At 38.0% G+C, this 24,970-nt stretch overlaps 1 protein-coding gene across 2 annotated transcripts in view; it reads right to left on the bottom strand.

Annotated features, from left to right (window-relative positions):
- The window catches only part of LOC110196910 (protein unc-93 homolog A-like), an 81,516-nt gene that overhangs the window by 51,472 nt on the left and 5,074 nt on the right, over positions 1 to 24,970 (bottom strand). Inside the window, exons 2-3 of one of the 2 annotated variants that reach the window (XM_020970359.1) lie at positions 24,196 to 24,311; positions 1,096 to 1,292 (exon numbers count right to left, since the gene is read on the bottom strand). In XM_020970359.1, the coding sequence (XP_020826018.1) occupies positions 1,096 to 1,182 (87 nt within the window). In that variant the 5' untranslated portion in view covers positions 1,183 to 1,292; positions 24,196 to 24,311. Of the gene's footprint in view, positions 1 to 1,095; positions 1,293 to 14,799; positions 15,084 to 24,195; positions 24,312 to 24,970 lie in introns of those variants that run through there. The other variant, XM_020970360.1, reaches the window with a different exon arrangement.

Below are 24,970 nucleotides of genomic sequence, written 5' to 3'. Positions count from 1 at the left end.
ATTGGAAACTGAGAGGATGCCCATCAATTGGGGAAATAGATGAACAAGTTTTGGTACATGATTGGTTATGAAATATTATGGTGCTGTAACAAATGGTGGAGGTGGGTTTGGAAAAACCTAGGAAGACATAAATTTGATGCAAAGTGAAGTGGACAAAGCTAGGGGAACATTGTACTCAGCAACAGCAATATTGTAATAATCATCAGTTGTGAAATACTTAGCTACTCTAATCGATACAATTTGTTGTTGTTTAGTCATTCAGTTGTGTCCAACTCTTTGTGAGCCCATTTGGGGTTTTCTTGGCAAAGATACTAGAGTGGTTTGCCATTTCCTTCTCTAGCTCATTTTATAGATGGGGAAATCGAGGCAAAAAGAATTAAGTGACTTGCCCAGGGTCATACAGCTAGGATGTGTCTGAGGCCAGATTTGAACTCAGGTCTTCATCACTCCAGGCCAAGTGCTCAATCTACTGAACCACTTAGCTGCCACTTCACTGCTCTCAATCAATACAGTGGCTTGTGACAATTCCAAAGGACTCGGGAAAAATGTTATCCAACTCCAGAGAAAGAAGAGATGAGCTTTGAGTGCAGATTGAAGCATACTTTTTCACTTTATTTTTCTTGTTTTTTTTTGTAATATGCCTAATTTGGAAATATATTTTGCGTGACTTCACAAATACCATTTGTATTGTATTTTGTCCCTTCTCAATAGATGAAGGAGCAATTTAGGGAGGGAGAGAAATTGGAACTGAAAATAAAAATTGAAAAATTTAATTGAAAAAGTGATTAATTTTGTTGGCAAGACCCAGTGAGAACATAATTGGGAAAACAGTGTTACAAATAAAATAAAAACATTTCATTTTAGAAGATCTTAGAAAAAGGAATACCAATTTGATTGAAATCTATCCCATTTCATTTTATTCATGGAACATTGCTCTCCTATTGAGATGATATAAATTCAGTCCCATTTGATGCTATCTGTGTGGCCATGGGCAAGCCACTTTGATCCTTAGGTGGTACCTACAGAGGCCAAGAAATGGATAGGTACACATGCCCTTTGAAGACCTCGAGGTATCTAAGTTAAATAGACACCTACCTGTAGATTCTGAAGAGCTCCATAAGCTGTAAATAGAAACAGAAATCCAATAGCTATGATGACAACATTCTTTAAGTTGCTATCCATTTTGTTTGTTGAAAACCATCAACCAAAAGCTGAGGGTATAAATCTGCAGTTCCTGAGCTTCAGTGGAAAAAAGGAGTCTAGGCTTTCAAGTGGCAGTCTCTCTTCTTCATCTAAAAGAGAAAGAACTCCTGTTAGCCATCAGGGTTAGTTAATAAACTTTCTTATGATGAACACATAATGCTCCCATAAAGCACTGTTAATTATTCACTTTCTCTAGAACACCAATAGGAATTTTCCCAACAAGACATAACTTTTGACAAATGGTGTTTTTTTTTCTTTCTTTCTGAGTAGACAAGGGTCCACAATCGAACAGTGACTTTCATATTGTGACTATGGTGAAGTGGCATCATTGTAATGGACAGAAATTGGTGTGGTGGCACAAAAAATGAATACTATTTCACCCCAAATAACAAAGAATAAATACTAATTTTTGCTCCTGAAAAGAGCCAATGTGATTGTTAGGCAGTGGTGGTCAAAGATTTCTTTATTAGGAAACACAGATGATTAATATGGAAATGTTTTACATGATTATACATGTATAACCTGTATCTGACTGCTTGCTATGTCAGGGAGTGGGGGGAGAGGAAGGGAGGGAAGGAAGAATAGAATTTGGAACTCAAAACTTAAAAAAAGTGTTAAAAATTGTTTAACATATAATGAGGGGACATAAAATAAATATATAAAAGATTGTGATTTCTGCCATGTAAATCTAAATGTACAAATGTAATTTTCAAATGTAAAATTCTAAGTTCATTTTTAAAAGCTAATTTATGCAATGTAAAAATAGGTTTGGATTTGCATGGCAACACTTATGAGCTATGGAAAATGTAACCAATGTGTATAGCAAAGTTCTCCTGTGTCCCCTCTTCCCTTCATAGCCCCATACAAGGTGAGAAGGTAGGAAGGTAATCATGTAGCTTGGAGGAAAACACGTAAGTACCTTTTTTCATTCTAACAATCTAGGATGCTACTCAATAAACCCTGAGGTAAAAAGCTGTAGGTCCCCTAGGGTAACAGATGCAGGAGACATGGTGGAATACAGGATTACAGAGTTTGGAGCTTGGAAGGACCTCAGAGATCTACTCCCCTCTCCCCATCACCTTATATGGATTGGAAACCTGGGGCCAGCATGACATGATTTAACAAATGTCGCACAGGTACTAAATGGTAGAGTCATGATTTGATCTGAGATCTTAGGACTCAAGATGTAGGCCTTTTTCATACTGTTCTTATCTAATCTGCATCTGGGAATATTAGGTCAAAAGCCAGGGAGATTTTATAAAGGAAAAAGTCAGGAAAACACTAGAGAGAGAAAAGTAAAGCCCAGGTGTCATTCTCTTAAAGTGGTGAGATGCTAGCTACAAGCCTTCCCCAGTCAGCAGAAGGTAATGAATCTATGGACTTGGGACACAATTCTTTTTTGTTCCGTGATGTCACTTGTTTCATAATAAACTTGGTATCTGCTCTGTCATCCAGAAGAGTGTTTTATACACAATTAATGCTTCTTAAATGTTGTTACTCAAAAGATGAATCAATAAGCATCTATCAGTCACCAACTACATGGCAGGCACTGTGCTGTGCACTAGGGATACAAATATAAAGATGACAGAGTTTCTGCCCTCAAGGAGCTTACATTCTACCATCTTATAGTTAGAGCTGGAAGGACCTGAAATGACATCCTTCCAAACCCTTCATTTCATAGACAAAGAGAATGAGACTATTGGATCTGGTGCTCTAGATGCTGCTCCAACTAGAACCTCTTTAGGTTCAATGAATCAAGATGGTTTGTTTTCTGATTGAAAAGAGGGACTATTTGACTTATAGTTTTTAATTGGTAGTGATTTGTCCATATTCTTCTATACCAAGACAGGTGCCTGCTTGTGTTTATGTTTTTCTAGCAGATGGCGATGCCCCCACTGATAGCCAAAACCTTGGAAAAGGCCCAGAGAAGGTGAGTGCAGCATCCCCCAGCTTATTGAGAACTCCTCATTCCCTAATGCATTCATATTTCACCCAGGGCTAGAAATAGGAGAGTTTGTTTCTTTGTTTCTCTTCAGTGGCAGAGCTGGTTTCCTGTTTACTTGTCGCTCTTTCAGTCAGAAAATATGCTTGATTCAATAGTAGGGATGAAACACTTTGCATTCTGCTTTGTAGATGGGCTAATGAACAATTACCTTTGTATGGAGACACTGATGCTGTAAGACTTGGTATATCTAGATTAATCGTTTGTCAAACTTTTTATAAACCTCCTGGTTCTTAACCATGGCTCTATAAACTTTATAAAAATATTTTATTACCTTGTTTTAATATAAAAATTTCTTTTGCAATCTTAGGTATTTTATTTTATGCATTAAAAACATTATTCGAAGAAGGGGTCTTTAGGCATCACCACACTATGGAAGTGGGTCCATAAAAATAATGGTTAAGGAACCCTTGTTCTAAACCAGAGGTAGAAAACAAAACCTTTCATTTTGTTCTGTGAAGTTTGGATTCAATCAAAGGGCCCCACTTGAGGACCTAGAAGACCACATGTGGCCTAGAGGCTGCAGGTTCCCCACCCCTATTTATTGAAGACCTCATTCAGACTTGATTTGAACTTGCTTCTTTGGAGTACATGTTGTTATCTTTTCTCTCTGTTGATATTAACTTATTTTACTATTTCTTTAGCTTCCAGTTATCCAGGAGACCCTGATGTGGTATTTAACATTTATTTGTTGATGAGAAAAGTTAAAAAACACAAGAAAATTCGGCCCTCAACTATATCTGGAAGATTACTAATAGCAAGATTATCTTCTAGCTTTCCACTAAAGGTAAGCCCCTTGAGGGAAGGGATTGTTTTTTGTTGCTCTGTTTGGCATCTCCAGCATTGTACCTAGAAAACAGCAGACAGTTAAAAATTCATAGGATCACAGATTTGGAGCTGGAAGGAATCTTAGAAGCCATCTGGTCTAATTCCTGCATATTTTATAGGTGCCCAAAGGGTCACAGCAGTGGCAGGGCTGCTATTCAAACTAAGGACCCCAGATTCTCAGTCCAATGCTTTTCCCATTGTATCAGACTTTTTTCCTGTTTAATTGAACTGATCATTTCATAACTATTAGTTGTAATTCTTTAAAGCTTTCCTCTCACTCTAGTCACACCAGAAAAGCAGGCTGGGAGTGACCCAGATTCAGATCATGCCCAGCACTCTCAGGCAGTTGAAGTAGGTTTACAGCTCTGGCTATCCTCTAGCCACAGGAAGATTAGGCATGAAGACTGATGTCCCGCATACTATGGGCCTTGCCCAGCAACAAGACCCCTTGTGCAGTCTCAAGACTGAAAGCATTACTCTTCATCTCCTATTATTACCCCCTGTCTAACAATCTCCCACTACCACCTGTTCCTCTCCCTCTATTACTCAAATACTGACCACATATGAGCAAATTATCCCCAACTCCCGTTCCCCTATTCTCACACTCCTACACCTTTCTCCACCCACATTTCACATCATTCCTGCCCACCTCCTTTTCCATTGTACTTTTTGCAATCGCTTCTCCATAGCAAACAGAGGTCTGTATTGTGGACTTTTTCCTTTCATTCTCCATTAGGTATCAGTAACGGGCTTCCCCCAATGACACTGAGTCTTTTGTTTTCCTCTCTAGCACTGGCTACAGAAGACTTCATTCCCACTCCTCCCCACCCCTACCCCGCACCACACTGTTTCTGGAAGGGAGTAAGGATAAGCCTTGCTTTCTATTACCATTTCCTTGCTAACATTATATAATTTTTCTTTCTCTGAAGTTCACTTCAATAAAAAAATTTCCACCTAATCTAAGTCATGGTGGCTGTTGTGTAGGAAACTCCAGGTCATTATCCCTCCTTTCTGAAGGAGTTCAGCACCTGGCTCACCATATTTGCCTCTTTCCTAATCCCTAACCTTATACTAGAGGACTTCAACACCCGTAATGATGCCACTTCAAACTCTCCTGCCTCAAAATTTCTCAGCTTCCTACAATTTTGTAAGGTACTCCATCATCCCATTTTAGTCACAGAAAGAAATGGGCTAACAGTAGATCTCACCATTATCCACAATTTTCTATTTCTGTAATTAAAACTCTAACATTCCTTGATACTACCATAGCCTCATTATTCTAACTCTCCTCGCCTAATCACTCCTAAACCAATTCTTCAACCTTTTTGGGTCCACTAATTTTTCTACCCTTCAGGATTTTCTCAGGCCATTAATAATTCCTGCTCTGACTTAATTTTCTTCCCTTACCAATCTGAATCCTATGGTTAGTCAATTAACTCCCTTAGGTCCTTGTCCTGTTGCTGCACATCCCTTGCCAAACCTCAGTCCAGTATTACTTCTACCACTTGCTTTCCTACTCATTTGTCATTGAATGGAACTAGAAGTCATGCAACTGTGCTAACTGCATACACTCCAAATTAATTTAATCTCACTTGACCTGAGCCCTCTTGAGAAAAGCAGGTTTTTCATACTTTTCTAATTGACACCCTCTTTCTCCATAGAAGCTACTCCAGCCCTTTTTCTCTTTCCTCAGGTCTCCTGTAACCTCCCCACCCCCTTTATTTCCTCCCTCTCGGCTGAGGATCCTGTATCTTATTTTACTGAGAAAATTGAGACCATTTAACAGAAGCTCCCTCTTCTCTCCTCTTCATCTCATAAATCCTTAACATCTTTACTTACTTTCTTCTCCTTCTCCATAGTCTTTAACAATGTAGTGTTTGCCAAGGTCAAACCCCCTACAAATGCCCTCATCCCCATTTACTCACATTTCTTCCTGCAGATTGTAACCTCAATAATCCCCCTTCTCTATAATCTTCAACCTCTCCTTATCTACTAGTTCCTCCTCTACTGCCTCCAAATATGCCCAAGTCATCCCTATCCTTGAAAAACCCTTACTAGACTGTATTATCCTCTCAAGCTCTTATCCTACATCTCTCTTCTCTTTCTCAGCCAAATTCCTAGAAAACGTTGTCTATGATATTTTCCTCTATTTTTTCTCTGCTCATGCACTATTCAACCCTTTACAATATAGCTTCCCACATCACTATTCAACTGAAACTGCTCACTCCAAACTTATCAACAACCCAGTCTTTCTCAGTCTTCATCCTTCTCATTCTATCTCAATCATTCGGTCAGTCAATAAGGATTTATTAATTACCAACTGTATGTGAGACACGTGCTAAACTTTGGGGATATAAAGAAAAGGGGGAAAGGAGTCCTGGCCCTCAAGCACCTCACATTCTAATGGTAGAGACATAGCAGCAGCAGCAGCAGCAGCAGCAGCAGCAGAAGAAGAAGAAGAAGAAGAAGAAGAAGAAGAAGAAGAAGAAGAAGAAGATTTACATATCACTTTAAGGTTTGCAGTGTGCTTTTTAAATATTATCTCATTTGGTCCCCAAACCAACTCTGAGATATAGGTGCTATTCTTACCTCCATTTTACAGCTGAGGAAACTGAGACAGACAGAGGTTAAGGAACTTTTTCAAGGTTGTATAGATAGTAAATGATGGAGGCTTGATTTGAACTCAGGTCTTTCTGACTCTAGATCTAGTATTTCTATCCATTGTGTACCTGCCTGCCTCAAAGAAATTAAATCCACATGAAAGTGGTCCCCATCTGACTTGGTAGATTTCTGAGACCACCCATGTCACCATACCCTACCTTCATGTAAATGTTTTCATATGGAGATGGGGAGGTTTGAATCCAGAAAAGTTAAGGGTCATTACTATATCCTTATTTCATATCCTTGCTGCCTTAGGGTTAAGTAAAACTTTTGTTAATTGCTCAATGAGCTGCTATTGCCTCATTTTGTCCTAAAATTGGACCTGAACTAACAAACTGTTGGTGTGTGGATACCTCTAACGTTTGGCAGAGTCAACATGCAGATAACTACATATATACTGGATATCTTCAGTGTAAAATGAAGGTAATTGTCAAAGAAAGTGATTAATAGCTGGAGTAGTGGGACAGGAAAAATCTCCAAGAGATGGTGAGATTTTAGCCTAGGCTTAAAAGAAGCCAAGAAGTGAGGAGGGAAAGCAGCCCAGGCATGGAAGACCACCAGTGAAGAGGCATGGAGATAGAGGATGGAGCGCCATGTGTGAGGAACAACAAGACAGCCGTTGTTGTTAGACTGTAAAATACATGGTTATGGATAAAGCGTAAGAAGACTGAAAGGCAGAAAGGGTTCAGATTGTGAAGAGCTTTAAAGTCAAACACAGCATGTAATATTTTTTTCTTGGAAGCAATAGGAAGTCATTGAAATTGATTGAGTAATAGAGTGACATAATAACACTTGTGCTTTAGGAAAATTACTTTGGTAGCTGAGTGGAGGATAGATTAGAGTTGAGAGACAGGAAAAGCAGGTAGACCATCCATCCATCCATCCATTCATTCATTCATTCATTCAATAAACATTTTTTAAGTGCCAGGTTCTGTGCTAAGCACTGGGAATACAAAAAGAGGCAAAAGACAGTCTCTGCCCTCAAGAAGTTTACAACATAATGGGAAAGAATGAGAAAACATATACGAGGCAAGCTACATACAGGATAAATAGGAAGTAATTAACAGAGGGAAAGCACATGAATTAAGAAGGGTTAGGGAAGGCTTCCTGTAGAAGGGGAAAGTTTAATTGGAACTTAAAGGAAGGCAAAAAAGTTAGTATTTGGAGAGGAGGAAGAAGAGCATTCCAGGGTTGAGGGATAGCCAGAGAAAATGGCTGGAGCCAAGAGATGGAGAGTTGTTCCTGGAATAGTCAGGAGGGCAATTAGAAGGCTATTGGATTAGCTCCTTGCTATGAGGATGCCTCCATGGAAAATAAGTTCCTCTGTTGTTAGGATTAGTTGTTGCTAGAGTGGTGTTATTGTCCCAATAATGGCAACTCACGTTGAAGGTTTATAAAATGCTTTCTTCACATTAACGCTATGAAGACTGTTAATAAAAGAGCCCCTTAACAAAAGACTCTGTTGTCCTACTCCCCTGAGAAGAAGGGAAGTTCTAATATAGAGCACAGTCATCACAGAACCCATGTTAACAAGATATACAACAAAATTACCTTTTTGAGGCACAGAGAGGTTAAGTGATATGTCCTTGTTCACATAGTTTGGGAGTATTAGGGCTGGAGAAGTAATAGGGCTGATGTTCAAACCAAGCTTTCTTTTAACTCTTAAGTTAAATGTTCTTTCCATTATCCCTTGGACTGCTAGGTGGTACAGTGCATAGAGTGCTAGACCTGCAGTCAAGATGACTTGAGTTCAAATCCAGTCCAGACACTTAATAATTATGTGCCTTAGGCAAGTCATTTAACCTCTATCTACCTCAGCTTCCTCAATTGTAAAATACGGATAATCATAGCACCTACCTCCCAGAGTTGCTGTGAAGATAAAATGAAATCATAATTGTAAAGTACTTAGCACAGTGCCTGGCAGTAAGACATTAATGAATACTTATTTCCTTCCTTTCTTAGTGCATCTCTCACAGCTTTTTGCCAAAGAGAATTCAGGACAGCAAGCTGCTCTGCCATTGCAGCCTGCTGTCATGCAAAAAGCACTACATTTGGATTCTGAGGTTGTTGTTAAATAGTTCAGTTGTGTCTGACTCTTTGTGACCTTATGGACCATAGCATGCCGGTGCTGTCTATGGGGTTTTCTTGGTTAAGATATTGGAATGGCTTGCCATTTCCTTCTCCAGTGACTCCAGTGACTTTTGTCAGACCTCCACTATGATCTGTTCATCTTGTGTAACACTGCATGGCATAACTCAGAGTTACATTAAGCTATGCAAGCCCCTCTGCCATGACAAGGCAGTGATCCAGGCTGGGTTGGATTCTTAAAACTGAGATTCAAATCCTAGCTCTACCACATGGATAATTACCAACCTATTTAGGTGACAGTTTCCTAATCTATGAAGTAAAAGAGTCCCTTGCAGCTCTAAATTTGTGATTCTATGACCAGAAAAAAAGTGTATGTGTTGTTTTTTGTCACTTCCACGTTCCCTTTAGACCTCTTCATCTCCATATGAAAACATTTTCATCAGGGGAGTGTATGGTGATATGTGTGGTCTTCAGAAATCCCCCAAGTCAGATGGGCACCAATTCCATGTGGATTTAACTTCTTTGAGGCAGCCAGGTACACAGTGGACAGAGTGCTAGGTCTAGAATCAGTCATTTTACAGATGAGGAAACAGGATTGAGTGATTTGCTCAGGGTCATACAGCTATCCAAAGAGTAAGAATGATAAATCAAAAGCGAAACTTTTATTTAAAGCAGAATAGCAAAGTAAATAAACAGGAAAAATCCCTCTGAACTCCAAAACATATTGTTCTCCATGCCACCTGACAGAGAAGGAATACTCCCTGGACAATTCACATCCAGGGTCATTCTCTTAGTTGTAAAAACCCTTAAGGCTCCATTCCCCAATAGCCAACTGTGCCTGTCTCCAGCTTTACTCTGTAGCTGTTGTCTCTCTCTATCTCTGAAGCTGCTGATTGTTGCTGGTCTGTAAAACTGTTGCTATTCTATGCCCCTGGGATGCTTCCTGCTGATTTACTGCCATCTGCAGATACTACCACCAGCTGCTAGGGTTTCTTCTTTCATAAGAATGTGAATAAGGATTCTTCGTGTGATACTACTGCACTGGCCAAAACATACCTGGGGGGAAATAGAGCCAAGATGGCAGAACAAAGGCAGGGACTTGCCTAAGCTTGCTCCCCCAAACCTCTCCAAATACCTTTAAATAATGCCTCAAAACAAATTCTAGAGCAGCAGAACACACAAAAGGACAAAGTGAAACAATTTTCCAGCCCAAGACAACTTAGAAGTTCAGCAAGAAAGGTCCATTTCAAAAGGGTGAGAGTAGAGTACAGTAGTCAAGGCTTCAGTGGATAGCAAACCCATAGCAGGCCTTGTGGGGGGGGTGTGACTGAATCAGGGGTAGCAGTGGCAGAACTCTCAGCCCACAGATGGTAAGGAGATGAGACAACTGGTCGGAAGTGGTCTTTTTGCTGACACCAGGGGCAACACTCTGTCTTGTTGCTTCTACTTGGATGTGGATTGAGGTCCTGTGTCTGAGTCCCAGGGAAAAGAAGAGCACTAGCAACCTAGAGCTTGTGCCCACAGTGAAGCCGGGACCCATGTCACAGTTCTACAATGGAAAAGAGATCAATGTGCAGTACAGGAGAGTAATAAACACACCTCTTTCTAGATAGATCATACTCCCTTGGAAAAACCAAAAACTTACAGGTTCCCTAGAATTACCTCTGAAAACAGCTGCACAAAAAACTTGAAGCTTGGGATGATGTCCCCTCCACTATGGAAGCAGACCCCCATTTTAGCATAGAGTTAAAAGTCAAGAAATAGGCTGGAAAATGAGCAAACAGCAGAAAAAAAAACCACATCCTGACTATAGAAAGGTGACACCGAAGATCAAAACACAAACTCAGAAGAAGATAACAAAGTCAAAACCTCTACATCCAGTGCCTCAAAGGAAAATATGCATTGGCCCCAGGCCATGGGAGAGCTCAAAAAGGATTTTTAAAATGAAGGAAGAGAGGTAGAAGAAAAATTGGGAAGAGAAATGAGAGTGATACAAGAAAATCATGAAAAAAGAGTCAACAGATTGGTTAAAGTGGCACACAAAAATACTGAAGAAAACAACACCTTAAAAAACAGAATAGGCCCAATGGTAAAAGAGGCACAAAAATCCAATGAAGAGAAGAATGCCTTGAAAAGCAAAATCGGCCAGCTGGAAAAAGATACACAAAAATTCACTGAAGAGAAGAACTCCTTAAAGAGCAGAATTGGCCAAGTGGAAAAGGAAGTACAAAAGCTCATAAAGAAAATAATTCTAAAATTTAGAATTGGGCAAGTGGAAGTTAAGGACTTTATGAGACATCAAGAAACAATGAAGCAAAATCAAAAGATGAAAAAATAGATGAAAATGTGAAAGAGCTCATTGGAAAAACAACTGACCTGGAAAATAGACCCAGAAGAGATAATCTAAGAATTAGTAGACTACCTGAAAGCTACAATTTAAAAAAAAAAAGACCCTAGACATCATCTTTCAAGAAATTATCAAGGAAAACTGTTCTGATGTTCTAAAACCAGAGAGTAAAATATAAACTAAAAGAATCCATTGATCACCCCCTGAAAGAGATCCCAAAATGAAAACTCTCAGGAATATTACAGCCAAATTCCAGAGCTCCCAGGTCAAGGAGAAAATGTTGCAAGGAGCCAAAAAGAAACAATTCAAACATTGTGGAGCCAAGTCAGTATAACACAAGATTTAGCAGTTTCTACATTAAAGGATCAGAACACTTGAAATATGATATTCTGAAAGGCAAAAAAGCTAGGATTACTAACCAAGAATCACCTACCCAGCAAAACTGAGTATAATCTTTCTGGGGGTGGGTGTGGGGGTGGGAATAGACATTCAATGAAATAGAGGATTTTCAAGTGCTCCTGATGAAAAGGCCAGAGCTGAATAGAAATCTGATTTTCAAATACAAGATTTAAAAGAAGCATAAAAAGGTAAACAGAAAGAGAAATAACAAGGGATTCAATAAGGTTAAACTGTTTACATTCCTACATGGAAAAAAATACTTGTAACTCCTAAAAACTTTCTCATTATTAGGGCAATTAGAAGGAGTATACATAGACAGGAAGCTTAGGTGTGAGTTGAATATGATGGGGATGATCATCTGAAAAAATTAAGAGATGAGAAAGAAGAATGTACTTAGAGAAGTGAAAGGGAGAGTTAGAATGGGGTAAATTATCTGACATAAAAGAAGGCTGAAAGAGATTTTACAGTGAAGGTGAAGATGGGGCAAAGGGGAATCATATAAACCTTATGCTCATTGGAATTGGCTGAAAGAAGGAATAATATACACACTCAGTTGGGTGGAGAAATCAATCTTACCATATAGGAAAGTAGGAAGAGAAAAGGACAAGGAGTGGAGGGGATGATAGAAGAGAGGGCAGATTGAGTTAGGTAAAATTCAGAAGCAAACCTCTTTTGAGAATGGACAGAGTGAAAGGAGAATGTGTAGGATAAATGGGGGAAATAAGATAGAGTGAAATACATAATTGTTAATCATAACTCTGAAAAAAATTACAAGTTTCTCTGATAAAGACCTCATTTTTCAAACATAGGAAAATGAGTCAAATTCCTAGAAATAAGAGCCATTTTTCAATTGATAAATGGTCAAAGGATATGAACAGGCAGTTTTCAGACAAAATAATCAAAGCTATCTATAGTCATATAAAAATGTTCTAAATCACTATTGATGAGAGAAATGCAAATTAAAATAACTCTGAACCAGCACTGCACACTTATCAAATTGGCTAACATAATAGAAAAGGAAAATGACAAATGTTGGAGGAGATATGGGAAAATTAAAAAAAAATGTTGGTGAAGTTGTATACTAATTTAACCATTGTGGAGAAGAATTTGGAACTATGTGCAAAGGGCTATAAAATCATGCATACCCTTTGACCTAGCAATACCACTACTAGGTCTTCATCCCAAAGAAATAAAAAAGAAAAGAAAAGAAAAAGGACTATATGTACAAAAATATTTATAGCAGCTCTTTTAGTGGTGGCAAAGAATTGGAAATTGAGGCATGTCTATCAATTGAGGAATGGCTGGACAAGAAAAACCTGGAAAGACTTACATGAACTGATGCAACGTGAAATGAGCAGAACCAAGAGAAAATTGTGCACAGTAACAACAGTATTGTATTATGATCTACTGTGGATAACTTAGCTATTCTCAGCAATACAATGATCTAAGACAATTCTGAAGGACTTATAATGAAAGGTGCTATCTCCAAAGAAAGAACTGGTAGAGACTGAATGCAGATCAAAATTTTTTTCTTTTTTTTTCTGTGTTTTCTTTTACAGCATGACTTACATGGAAATGTTTTTTGCATGACTACACATGTATAACCTATATCAAATTGCTTGCTTTTTCTTGGGTGATAGGAAGAATTTGGAACTCAAAATTTGAAAAAAATGTTAAAACAATGCTTAATTTTTTTTTACATATAATTGGAAAAAATAAACAATTTAAAAAGCAATAAAAAAAACCCTAGGACTCAAAGCTGGACCCAACATGGTAAGAAAAGGAAGTTCTTCTGTTTGAAATCATTTCCCCCCTTACCACCCCTCAGCATGTTCTTTCTCAGATTTGTTCAATATTTAAGTTGAAACTAGGAAATTCCATTAAATTATTACCTTGCCCATAAGAATTAACAAAAACTCACTGGAATTTCAGCAAGTGACAAAAGAAGCATTTAGCAATACTAATGAGAGCAGTGTGTAAATGTGCATTCCTGCAGATCAGATCTCTAATCTCTTATCTATTGATGCTAGTGCTGCCTCTGGACCTATAACTACAGAATTTGATATCTCCTTACACTGAATCTCATTTATCATCAATTGATAACTTCTAGATTCCTTTCCACTTTCAGGAAATTTCTTAACCCAAACACCCTGGCCTCTTCAATCTCCAAAGGTTTAGATTTTGATATTAACATTAATGTATCCCCAAATCATTCACTACTGCATTAAATGTTTCCTTTATTAATTTGTCTCTAGTGCCCATAAGAACTCCTAATATTAAAAGGTCATTACTGTACTTCAAGGATAAAACTTTATACCAATGTCACAAAATTTTAATATCCATACCATTAATTTCTTAAAAAAACATAATTATCGTGAATTGGATCGCATTTATGGGACTGATCACATATTAGCATTATCTTTAGTCATAGGAGTTCATTTTTAGAATACTTTGAGACATCTTAAAGCAACCACAGTCAATTCATCTCTGAACTCTGTTCTCCCCTTAGAAAATAAGTGACCTTTAAGATTGTAGAGGGATAAGAAGTGTCTCTCTGACTCATCCATGGATTCCCTGAAGTGTATGTGTGCAGCCATCCTCATATACAATGTCATATAGTTACTCTGTGCCCTTACTTTCTGGGGTAATTGTGACTGGAATATGTTCTTCCCTTGTATATATCTTCAAAGAGTTGGAAATGCCAGGCATAGGGTATCACTAAAAAGAAATAGGAGATGCAAAGACTGATATCACTGTAACTGAGCAATTATTGGCTCATTCAATATCACTGAGGTGTTCAGTAGCAGATCCAGGATTTAAAGTAGGAACAACTGATTTCAAATCCAGTGTTTTCTTTACTTCTCTGAACAATCTTCATCTTCCTTGCCCCTAGACCATAATGATCTTTCCCTTTTCCTCATCATAGACTGGGCAAGACTTCCCATGTTATGCGTTGTTTATATCTGTCTGCAACAGAGATGATGTTTCTTATAGAAAGGTGTAGAGAATCACTCTGGGGTTTCCAAAAGTACATTCTTACTTTCTGAGCCCTTGTAATAGGAAGAATTTGGGTTCAATAGTGTCTGTGGTAGCTGTCCGTGGTAGCCAAGGCCTAGTACAGTATTGTTCAATTCTTCCTATGATGATTTTTAGCAGTCAGTAAAACATTTAATAACAAAGTTCCACAGAAACTCTGAGTTATACCTTAAAAAAAACACCTCTTTACAACACACTTTTGTTGACAGACCTCCAGTGATGAGGCCTCCCTTACCTTCTAAGGCAAGCTTTTCCTCCTTGGGATGGCTCCAGTCAGCCTCCACAATCTCTTTACATTGGTAACTGTCTTCCTAACTGCTATATGAGGAATCTCGAAGCCATGCTCCACTATCTCTTCTCTGGCTATCTCTCCACCAATTACCTAATTAATTAGGCAAACACTTCCCTCTCCCTTTTCTCTATACCCCCTCTAGTTCTGGAACCATGAACCATGATTATATCAACACTGTATTTCTGGAAGAAGTCTGTTATCTATTCTCCTATTGCCACGCTCATCATTCTTGGAGCCTTCAGGATCAAAGTGTTCTTTCCTGGATACCACTTACATATCTGCATTGTTTCTCCCAATAGAATGAAAGTTCCTTGAGAGCAGGGACTAAATTTCCTTTTATATTTGTTTTCCAAGAACTTAACATAGTTCGAGAGACCATGTAGGTCCTTAATAAGGGGGGAGGAGAATGAGGGAGAGTGGGTCACTCATTCAATATTCATTAAGAAGTTTTTCCTTACATTAAGCTTGAATTTGCCCCTTGCTGCTTCCCTACCATTGCTCCCAGTTCTGCCATCCAAGACTAAACACAACAAGTTGAATCACTCTTCCACGTGATAATAGCTCTTTAGGTACTAGAAAATCATTATTGTATTATCATAATCCATCTATGTCCCCTCTTCTCCAGGTCAATTGTCCCCAGCTCCCTCAACTGATTCTTATATGACATGAACTCAAGACTCCTCACCATGATTGTTCTTCTCTAGATACTCTCTAGATATGATTCTGTTGAAGACTATAACATCCCCAGAGATGGACACAATATTGCTTTTAATTCAGCCCAAGTTGGCATTAGTTTATTTTTTATCTGTTTCATCACTTTTGACTCATGTTAAGCTTGCCATTGGCTAGGTTTATAAGCTCCCTTATGATCCCCTAAATTTATGAGCTGAAATGGATCTTAGAGGTTATCAAATCCAATTTTGTCATCCTATAGATTAGGAAACTAAAGCCCAGAGAGATGAAGTCATTTGCCCAAAATTACTCTCACAGTCATGGGTAGAGCTATGATTTCAATACAGGTCCTTTGATTCTAAATCCAAAGCCCTATCCACTGTTCCAAGCTACCTTTATAACTCACAAATTTTATTTATCAGATCAATTGATATCCAGCCACACCATCCTCATCTTGAACTTGAGAAGCTGAATTTTCTTTTTTAGCCCACATGTAAGATTTTATCTTTATCTTTATTAAATTTCATTTTATTTAATTCTGTGCACTATACTAGATTGTCAACATCTCTTTTGGTCCTGATTCTATCATCCAGTGTGTTAGATATCCCTTTTAGCTTTGCATCTTCTGCAAATTTGATAAAGTTTTATCTCTGCAATTATCCAAATCATTGTTAGAAATGTTAAACGGGAGAGAGCCAATCAGAAATCCCTGAGGTACCCCCACTGAACACCTTCTTCCAAATTGACATTTAACCACCAATGAATACTGTTTGGTTTGGCCATTTAACCAGTTCATCTATCCAATTAAATTATATCATCTTGCCCTCATTTCTACATCTAAACCATAATACTTTGCTGTATATTTTGCTGACATTTTAGTACTTTAGTGCTATATGCTTTGCCGACATTCTCCTGATAAAGCAGTCTAATAATACTATTTAAAAAGGAAATGTGGTTAATCTGGCATGAACAATTCTTGATGAAGCCATGATGTATCTGTCAACTCTACTTCATTTTCTGAATGTTCACTAGTGATCTCTTTAAAAGCATTTTCTAGAATTTTCCCAGGAATCAAAGTGAAGTTCACTGGACTATAATGTTCAGACTTCATCCATTTAAAAAAGTAATCAAGACACTGCCATTCCCCAATCCTATGGAACCTTTCTTGTTGTCCCAAGTCTTTCAAAGATCAATAAGAGTGACTTAGCAATTACACTATAAATGCCCTAAGAAGGAATTCATCTATGTCGCTATTGACTAAAATTCATCAAGAACAGCTAGGTGTTCTCTTGTTCTCTCCTTATTTACCTTCTTTACTTTGAAAACCTATATATTATAAAGGCTCCTTCACTTTCTCCTATTTACTTCTATCCCACCACCTTACATGAAATTCAGGGTCCTGTCAAAAGTAGCTGCTCCAAGGATATGTATGGCAGAGAACTTCTAGGTGAATAACATACATTTTTTATATGTTACTCCTCCCCTACATGTTAATGTCCAGCTAAATTTGCCTTTTCTCCATTCCTCACACATCAGATCTCCAACACCTATGCTTTTGTATTTGCCTTTTCACCTCGGTTTCCTGGAATCCCTCACTTCCTTCAAGAAGGAGATCAAGCCCCATTTCTACAGAAAACCTTTTCCTGATATCCCCAACTACTAGTGCCCTGTCTCCCTAACTACTTTGTATTTATTTGGTATTTATTCTGTATATATTATACAATGCTGGGTGGTGTAGAGGATAGAGTGCTGAATCTGGAATCAGGAAGACCTGAGTTCAAATCCAGTTTCAAATACTTACTAGCTGTGTAACCCTGGGAAGTATATCCACCTCATTTTCCTCATCTATGAAATGGGAATAATAATAGCACCTGCCTCCCAGGGGTATTATGGGGTCAAATGATATAATATTTGTAAAGTGCTTTGCAAACCTTTAAGAGTATTATTATTGTTGTTGTTAAAATGCATGTTGTCTACCTCAGTTGAATACAAACTCTTTGAGAATAAGAATTGTTTCATTTTACGTCTTTATGCTCTTAGGACATAGCAGGATGCCCATCATATAGTAGGTACTTAATAAATGCTGTTTGATTAGTTAATTGACTGATCAGTCCACAGCACAGGATGGGCTGGGAAACAATATTCTAGAAAGTATGTTTAGGATATGCCTTCATTTCTTCCTAGTGTTTCTCCTGTATTGACTTTATGTAGGTCCTATAGAAAACGCAATCTGAAAGAATAACTTGATTCAACTGCTTTTGTTCATATGGATGTTATCCAATGTGTTCTTTATGCAGCATTAAAGAAGCAAAGGGTTGGAAATTATTGGTGAACAAAATCATTGGACCACTGGAGCTAGGTAGCCCTATATTTTGGAATCTGCCTACAGAGCCTTGACCATGGGGTGGGGGAAGGGTGTCCAAGGACCTTCTTGCTAGAATGCAGGTTTTTCTAGGCATTCCCCAGACTCTGATTGTGAACATTACCTGCAGGCAAACTACCCAGAATTCTACTGACTTTCATCTTTGAAGGGGCAAGAAGAAGGAACATATAGTAATCATGTAGAACAAAGAAAGCTAGAACACGTCAACCCAAGAAAGGTATACATGTGTAGCCATTCATTTTAAGTCTGGCAAACAGGTCATTCTTCTTGGTTCAGATGTAAGACTTTGACACAGACCAAATTACAGGAACACATGGAGATAAAACTGGAGCCTCTTATGGCTAATGTCTTAGAGCAAGGTGTCAAGGCCCAAGCCCATCCCCATGCAATAGAAACAGAAAAACTATATTCACAATGACAAGAATATAAATGGAAAGAAGAACAACAATAAACATCAAAATTTGGAGAGTTCTGGGAAAATACTATGTGCTAGCAGAAAATACCCTAACTTTCCATTTTTCACCACCTCCATCACTCAGCTTTTAATGAGCTACTTAATAAACTTTGATGCCTCCCCCCAAATTTTTAAACTTTATTTTAATAGAATTTATTTCTTATGAATCATATGCATTTTATTTTATGCATTTAAAAACATCATTCTGAGAAGGGCTCCATAGGCTTCAGCAGATTGCCAAAGGGAATCCACCCATGATGTAAAAAATGTTAAGAACCCCTGGACTAGATTATCTCTTGGAGATAATCTTGGAGAGTAGGAACAACTTGCAAACATTGATAACACTTGGTATAAGGAAAATTTTCTAAGAATTAGAGCTATAGAAAAGTGAAATGTAGTAACTGAGTTACCTAGCTATCACTAGAGGTTTTCAAGTACATTTTGTGGAAGTGATTTTTTCTAGTATTTGGGATAAGCTAGATGGTCTTTGAGGTGTCTTCCTACTCAGTTCCTATGATTCTAGCGCAATTATTATTATCCTCATTTTAACAGAGGAGGAGAATCAAGGTAATAGAGGTTAAGTGACCTACCTCCAGGGTCACACAGCTAGTAAATAGCAGAATTTGATCTCAAACACATACAGTGCTCTTTCTCCTCACTCCTGCTACCTTTTCTACAGACAAATAAATACATAAATAAAGGAATGGATGGATGGATGGATGGAAGGATGGGTAGGTGGATGGATGGATGGATGGATGGATAGATGAATGGGCTATAGATAGAAAGATAAGCTCTTCCCTGTATTAGTAGGCTTTCCAGTTATCTAACTCTCACAACCCTTCATTTCATTTAACTGTTAAGATAGTCTTTGGGAAGCTTCTTTGTCTTCAAAGTAAACATCCCTTTGTAAAAGCTAGGTGGTAAAGTGGTTAGATCACTGGATCTGCACATCCAGCGTTGGACACTTACTAGCTGTGTGACTCTGAGTATGTCACTAACCTCTGCCTGTCTCAGTTTCTTTATCTGTTGATTGGGGATAATAACAGCACTGACTCCCAGGGTTGTTGTGAAAATAAAAGGAGATATTTTTTGTAAAGCACTTTAAAGTCCTGTATAAATGTTAGCCATCGTTGTTATTCTGCAGGTATTGCCTATATTCTCTCTAGCTTATAAATTGTCTGTACTTCAGAACTATTGAAGGAGAGTCTTTCAACAAATGGTCCAATGAAATACTTTGTCCATAACTTTTTTAGCTCTCAATCCAGTATTTCAATTCCCTTTCTCATTCTGAGCTAAGATGGAAGCCAAACATTCCAGAGAGCTAACTTGGTTTGCTGGTCATTGAAATACTGAAATATGGAAACCTGTTGGGTGAGCATCTATAATAGATGAAGGAACAGGAGGCAGGAAAGATTATCCAAGAGAGAAGTCTCTCTCTATACTTCAACACATACTTTTCATTTTTGAAGAAAAAGTTGGTGTTATGAAATACAAATTACTTGGCAGGTTGCTCTAGAGTTGCCTCAAAGAAACATATTTTGAAATACAAAAGGACATAAAAGACAAGTTCCATTAAAGAATCTCCAAATATGACATCATTTAGACCTGTTGTCATGTGAAGTTTCAAATAAAATTATGGCAAACAAAAAAACCCTCTCTGGTGCTAAATTTCATAATTCACTTCATTACGCTTCCCAACCCTCGTTAATATTTCTTTCTTTTATGGAGATGTTCTACGCATTAATCTGATTTGCCACTCTTTGAACTCATTTAATTTTCAGGCACTGGCAAACTGTTCTTCCTTTACTACTCTTGGATAAAGCCAGGGATGGAACCTGCTATAGGCTAGAGCCAAGGGCTTAAGCTCTCTCTATGGCATAGACTGAAGTTTCTCTAGCCAGGGAACAGGGAAAGGTCCAGTAATATGTAGAATCTAAGGTCCCAGAGTGCTTTGACTATTTGATTTTTTTAAAATATGTATACCTATTGCCTGATATTTGGCAGATAATAAATAACTATGTATTGAATAGAATAGAATAGAATTGAATTGAATCAGGAGGTTGTTACTTGAGAAACATCCCAAACCATCACATTGGTCCTCCTGATCCAGGAGTCAATTCTCAGAGATACCAAGTGCTAATTTTGGGGTTAAAAGCAGTAGGTGGTACTCATTTGTAATAGGAAGTACACTGAATCTGGAAATAGAAAACCTGGGTTCAAATCCCGACTCTACTACTTACTACAGATAGGATCTTAAGAGACTTCTATTGCCTCCCTAAGCCCTAAGTTCCTAATATGTAAAATGAGGGGATTTGAAGTCATGATTTCAAAGGTCTCTTTCTGGAGACTACCTTCTGGAGGCTAACGGGATAATGCTAATGTATGACAGAGAAACATTAGAGCTAAGAAATTATTTTATTTGCTCCTGTGTTCTCTATCAAGGAGAAGCACATTTTTCTCTAGAAATGTTAGAACAAGTATGTCTAATATGGAGTTTATATTCAACATAAAGAAAGAGATTTTTAAAAATAAATAAGGAGATGGTAAGAGAATACCTTGAGAAAAAAATCTAGGATATATTACCAAATGGATAGTTAATGAGGCTTTTTTTAATTTGAAATTTTCAAATTGAAATTTTCAATTTTCAATGTATTTGTAGAATATGTATTATATATGCATGTGTATATATGCATATACATATACTCTATATATCCAGAATAATTCCAGAACACATCTAGCATAATTCGTTATACAAATATGTCAAAATAACTAGGCATTTATAAGAATAGTACACAACTTAGCTCTGATTACACACTCATCACAAGAAACCAATTTTACAAATATATTTTGTTTTCTTTTAAAAATACAGAAATATGTCTTTAAGCACCATAAAGCACATTTTAGTAATTAAAGATTCATTTCCTACTACATGGTTTATCATTTCAGGTTTTCTAATGCCGTTTAACACAGCACATCAATTACATCCAAACAAGCACTGAGACAGTGCTTTCTGTCCCAGTCTTTCTGTATTTCTTTTCAAATGCTGTTGACTCTATAAAGTTCAAAGGATTCTAGGCCTTTTTTTATTTATCTGGAAAAAAAATAAAGCTCCCTTGACCAAGACAGGTCATTTAAAGAGCTTTCCTTCTGACATATACCTAGTGCGAATGTTAAGTTGTCTCGCTAACACTTAACTGGCAACATTATCTTTGTCATTCTGATACAGATTGGATTAGTTAGAATTTTGTCTTACTTCTCCAGGCTGGATAAGAGTTCTTATATTCCACCTGTAGTTCCTAGATCATAAAATGGAACTCCAGAAATTAATGATTGCTATCTAGAAACTGAAGCAGTGTGGTTTAATCAAAAATCAGGAAATTCTAGACTAAAACTATTAGTTTTTTTCTTAGTCGGATTACTAGGAGAATGAGTTAGATAAGGTTTAGCCAACCATGTACTTTCAACAAAGTATGTGACAGATTCTTATGGAATCTAGAGAGATTTGGAACAGTCCATAGTAGAATTAGGTAGATTTAGAGTAGTCATTAGTGGTTCTGTTGACTTGGAGAGAAGTTTGCAGTGCAGAGTCCTAAAGAGCTGTGCTTGGCCCAGTGTTGTTTAATATTTGAATATGTTGGGGGACAGCTAGGTGGCACAGTGGATAGAGCACTGGCCCTGGAGTCAGGAGGACCTGCGTTCAAATCCGGCCTCAGACACATAACACTTACTAGCTGTGTGACCTTGGGCAAGTCACTTAACCCCATTGCCTAGCCAAAACAAACAAACAAAAAATATTTTAATATGTGACTTGGATAAAGTCATAGATGGCATGCTTATCAATTTACAGATGACACAAAAATGGAGGGATAACTAACATACTAGATAAGAGAGTCAGGATTCCAAATGATAACTTTCCATCTCCTGCTTTTCCAATCCCTTTCCTCTGCATTCCTCTTCCCCCTTTCCTTTCTCTTCCTTTTTTTCTTCCCTTCACTTTCCTCTCTTCTCCTCTTTTTCCGTTTTCCTCTCTTCTCCTTTCCTTTCCTGCTGATTTTAGAAATGAGAGGTCTATATGACCACATATTAAGACCAAACTGGGTTCTTGTGAGAGATACTAATTTATAATATAATCTCATCCTATTTGTAGTAATTCTTCTGTGTCTGTGTCATTGGAGTTTCTGCGAAGAATTATACTCTCAAATTAGGGAAGTCATATTTTATAGAACTAAAAATCTCCCTTAGAGTCCACAGTAACAGCCATATTATATGATGACTAACTTTTATAGACTTGGCTCTTCTCAGCAATTCAAGGATCTAAGACAATTCCAAAAGACTCATGATAGAAAATGCTAACCATATCCAGAGAAAGAATTATGGAGTCTGAATGCAGATGGAAGCATGCTACTTGATCTTTTTTCTCTTGTTGTTTTGTTTTGTTTCTTTTTTCTCATGGTTCCTCCAATTGGTCCTAATACTTCTTGACAACATGATTAACGTGAAAATATGTTTAATATGAATGTATATGTAGAGCCTATATCAGATTGCATGCTGTCTTGGGGAGGGAGAAGGGAAGGGAAGGGAAGGGGAGGAAATTGAAAACTCAAAAGCTTGTGGAAATGAAAGTTGAAAACTAAAAAGAAATAAATGAATTGGAAATAAAAAAAAATCCCTTAGAGTCTGTCTCCTTGTAAGTCTTAAATATCTCTCTCTCTCTTACTCTTAAATATCTCACTCCCTAAGTGCCTGTCTGAAGTAGGAAAGCATGGAGCTTTCAACAGCTTCACAGGTCTTGATCAAGTCATACATCAAGTAGAGTGGGGAATCTGTATAAGAATCAAGGCATCTAGGACTGGATTATGATTGAGTATGTGACCTTTCTTCAAATGCAGTTAAAGGAATAATTCCCCACCTCATCACTATACCTGATTCCTCACAGATTCACGTCAGCTAAACACAAAGCAGCGATTTCAAAATAAAAGGTTTTTACAAGGTGCAATTCTCTATGTTGATTTGAATGGACATTACAACTGATGATCCACTGGAGGACAGGCCTTTGTTATAAGAAGAGCACATTCAAGTCTAACTTATAAAGTCAATCACCTCAACGATCTGTTTCCCCACAACTCACTTCCAGCTCTGCAAATGTCAATACATTTACTAACATAAATCTGAGGAAGCACTGGAGAAAGATTGAATAAGGGATCGGTACATCCTGAATTTAGGGTATAAAGCTAAAAGTAGAGGAAAGAGGAAAATGGAATCCCATCTCAATAAATCTTTGAAAACAGTCACTTGGCTCTGAATCACATTTTGTACTGTCCGGTCTTTTATTGTTTTCTTGCTACTTAACTAGGGTAGACCAAGAGAGGTTCTAGATTAATTTGCTGAGTTTATTAGGAGGTAAGATTTTGGGATATTTGGTAATTTGGAATTCCCTCATCAATTTGATAAACTTTCCCACTCTCTCCACTCACCTGAATAACCTGCATGCTACAGTCTTCCTAGAGTAAAGTGGGGTAACTGGGAGGCCCTGGGAAAGATTATAAAATGACAGCTTCAGGTTAAGGCTGGTGAGAGTACAGATGAAATTACTACAAATGGAAATCAGAATTTGAGCGTAAAGTAGATACTGTGAGACTGGTGGGTCCCATGCCCACTAACCATCTGGAGAAACCTATAGTCAAATCTTGCTTATCCATACCTGGAGGGCCACTTAGTGTCCCAAGTGACATTAAGAGGGGGGCACACCAAAAGGGCAAGACAAGGAGAATTATTTACAGAGGTACAGGCAAAGTTAGTATCAGTATGGGGTGGGGTGGGGGGGACTTACCCAATAGGCCACACTGTGGGCTGAGATGTTGGCTCTTAGAAGAAGAGATCCATGATGGATTGAAAGTTGAGTAAAGTAGTTCCAGAAGTAATAAAGTACCATTCAGTGTAGGGCACCTGGAAGGGGAATCAGATGAAAATGGTTCCCCATTAATGGTAGCAATGCCAGCAATCGCTGAGGTTGGCAGCCCAAGTAGCTGACTTCAGCAAAATAGATATGAAGATGGCATGTGACAGTGGCCACAGAAGGGCTCAAGTCCAGTTAGATGAGGGCAGTGGAAGCAGTCACTTATAGGTGCTCTGGCTGTGGTGAATCTGGAATGTAGAGAAAAGTAGGAGTGGTGCAAAGGAGAATTCTCCAAAGCTAGTAAAAAGTAAACTCACCTGTTAAGTCACACAGGTGACTTTGGGAGAGAACACAAGAACATAAAGAGTTGTGGCCAAATAATGTAACTAAAGTCTCAGGCAAATTTCCAAGACCATGTGATCTGAATCAAGATTGGGTGTTGCCACCTGGATGAAATCACAGATGTCAGGCCTAATTAGTTTGGAGTGTGTTTATAGAGACAGAGATAGATATGTAGATATATAGATATAGATATGATAATTCCCCAAATAGCTTGTTAGCTCTTTGAGAACAGCCCTATACAGCCACCACATTGGTTCAGACCTTCATCACCTATCTCTGGGTCAACTGAAACAGCCTCCTAATTGGCCTCCCCACCTTCAAATTTCGTTATCCCATCTCTAATTCATTCTGCACACAGCTGCCAGAG

The sequence above is a fragment of the Phascolarctos cinereus genome, unplaced genomic scaffold (assembly GCF_003287225.1).
Source record: "Phascolarctos cinereus isolate Bilbo 61053 unplaced genomic scaffold, phaCin_HiC Scaffold_5;HRSCAF=322, whole genome shotgun sequence".
NCBI lineage: Eukaryota > Metazoa > Chordata > Mammalia > Diprotodontia > Phascolarctidae > Phascolarctos > Phascolarctos cinereus.
The sequence above is the reverse complement of the archived record's forward strand: the minus strand, read 5'-3'. Positions and strand labels throughout refer to the sequence as shown.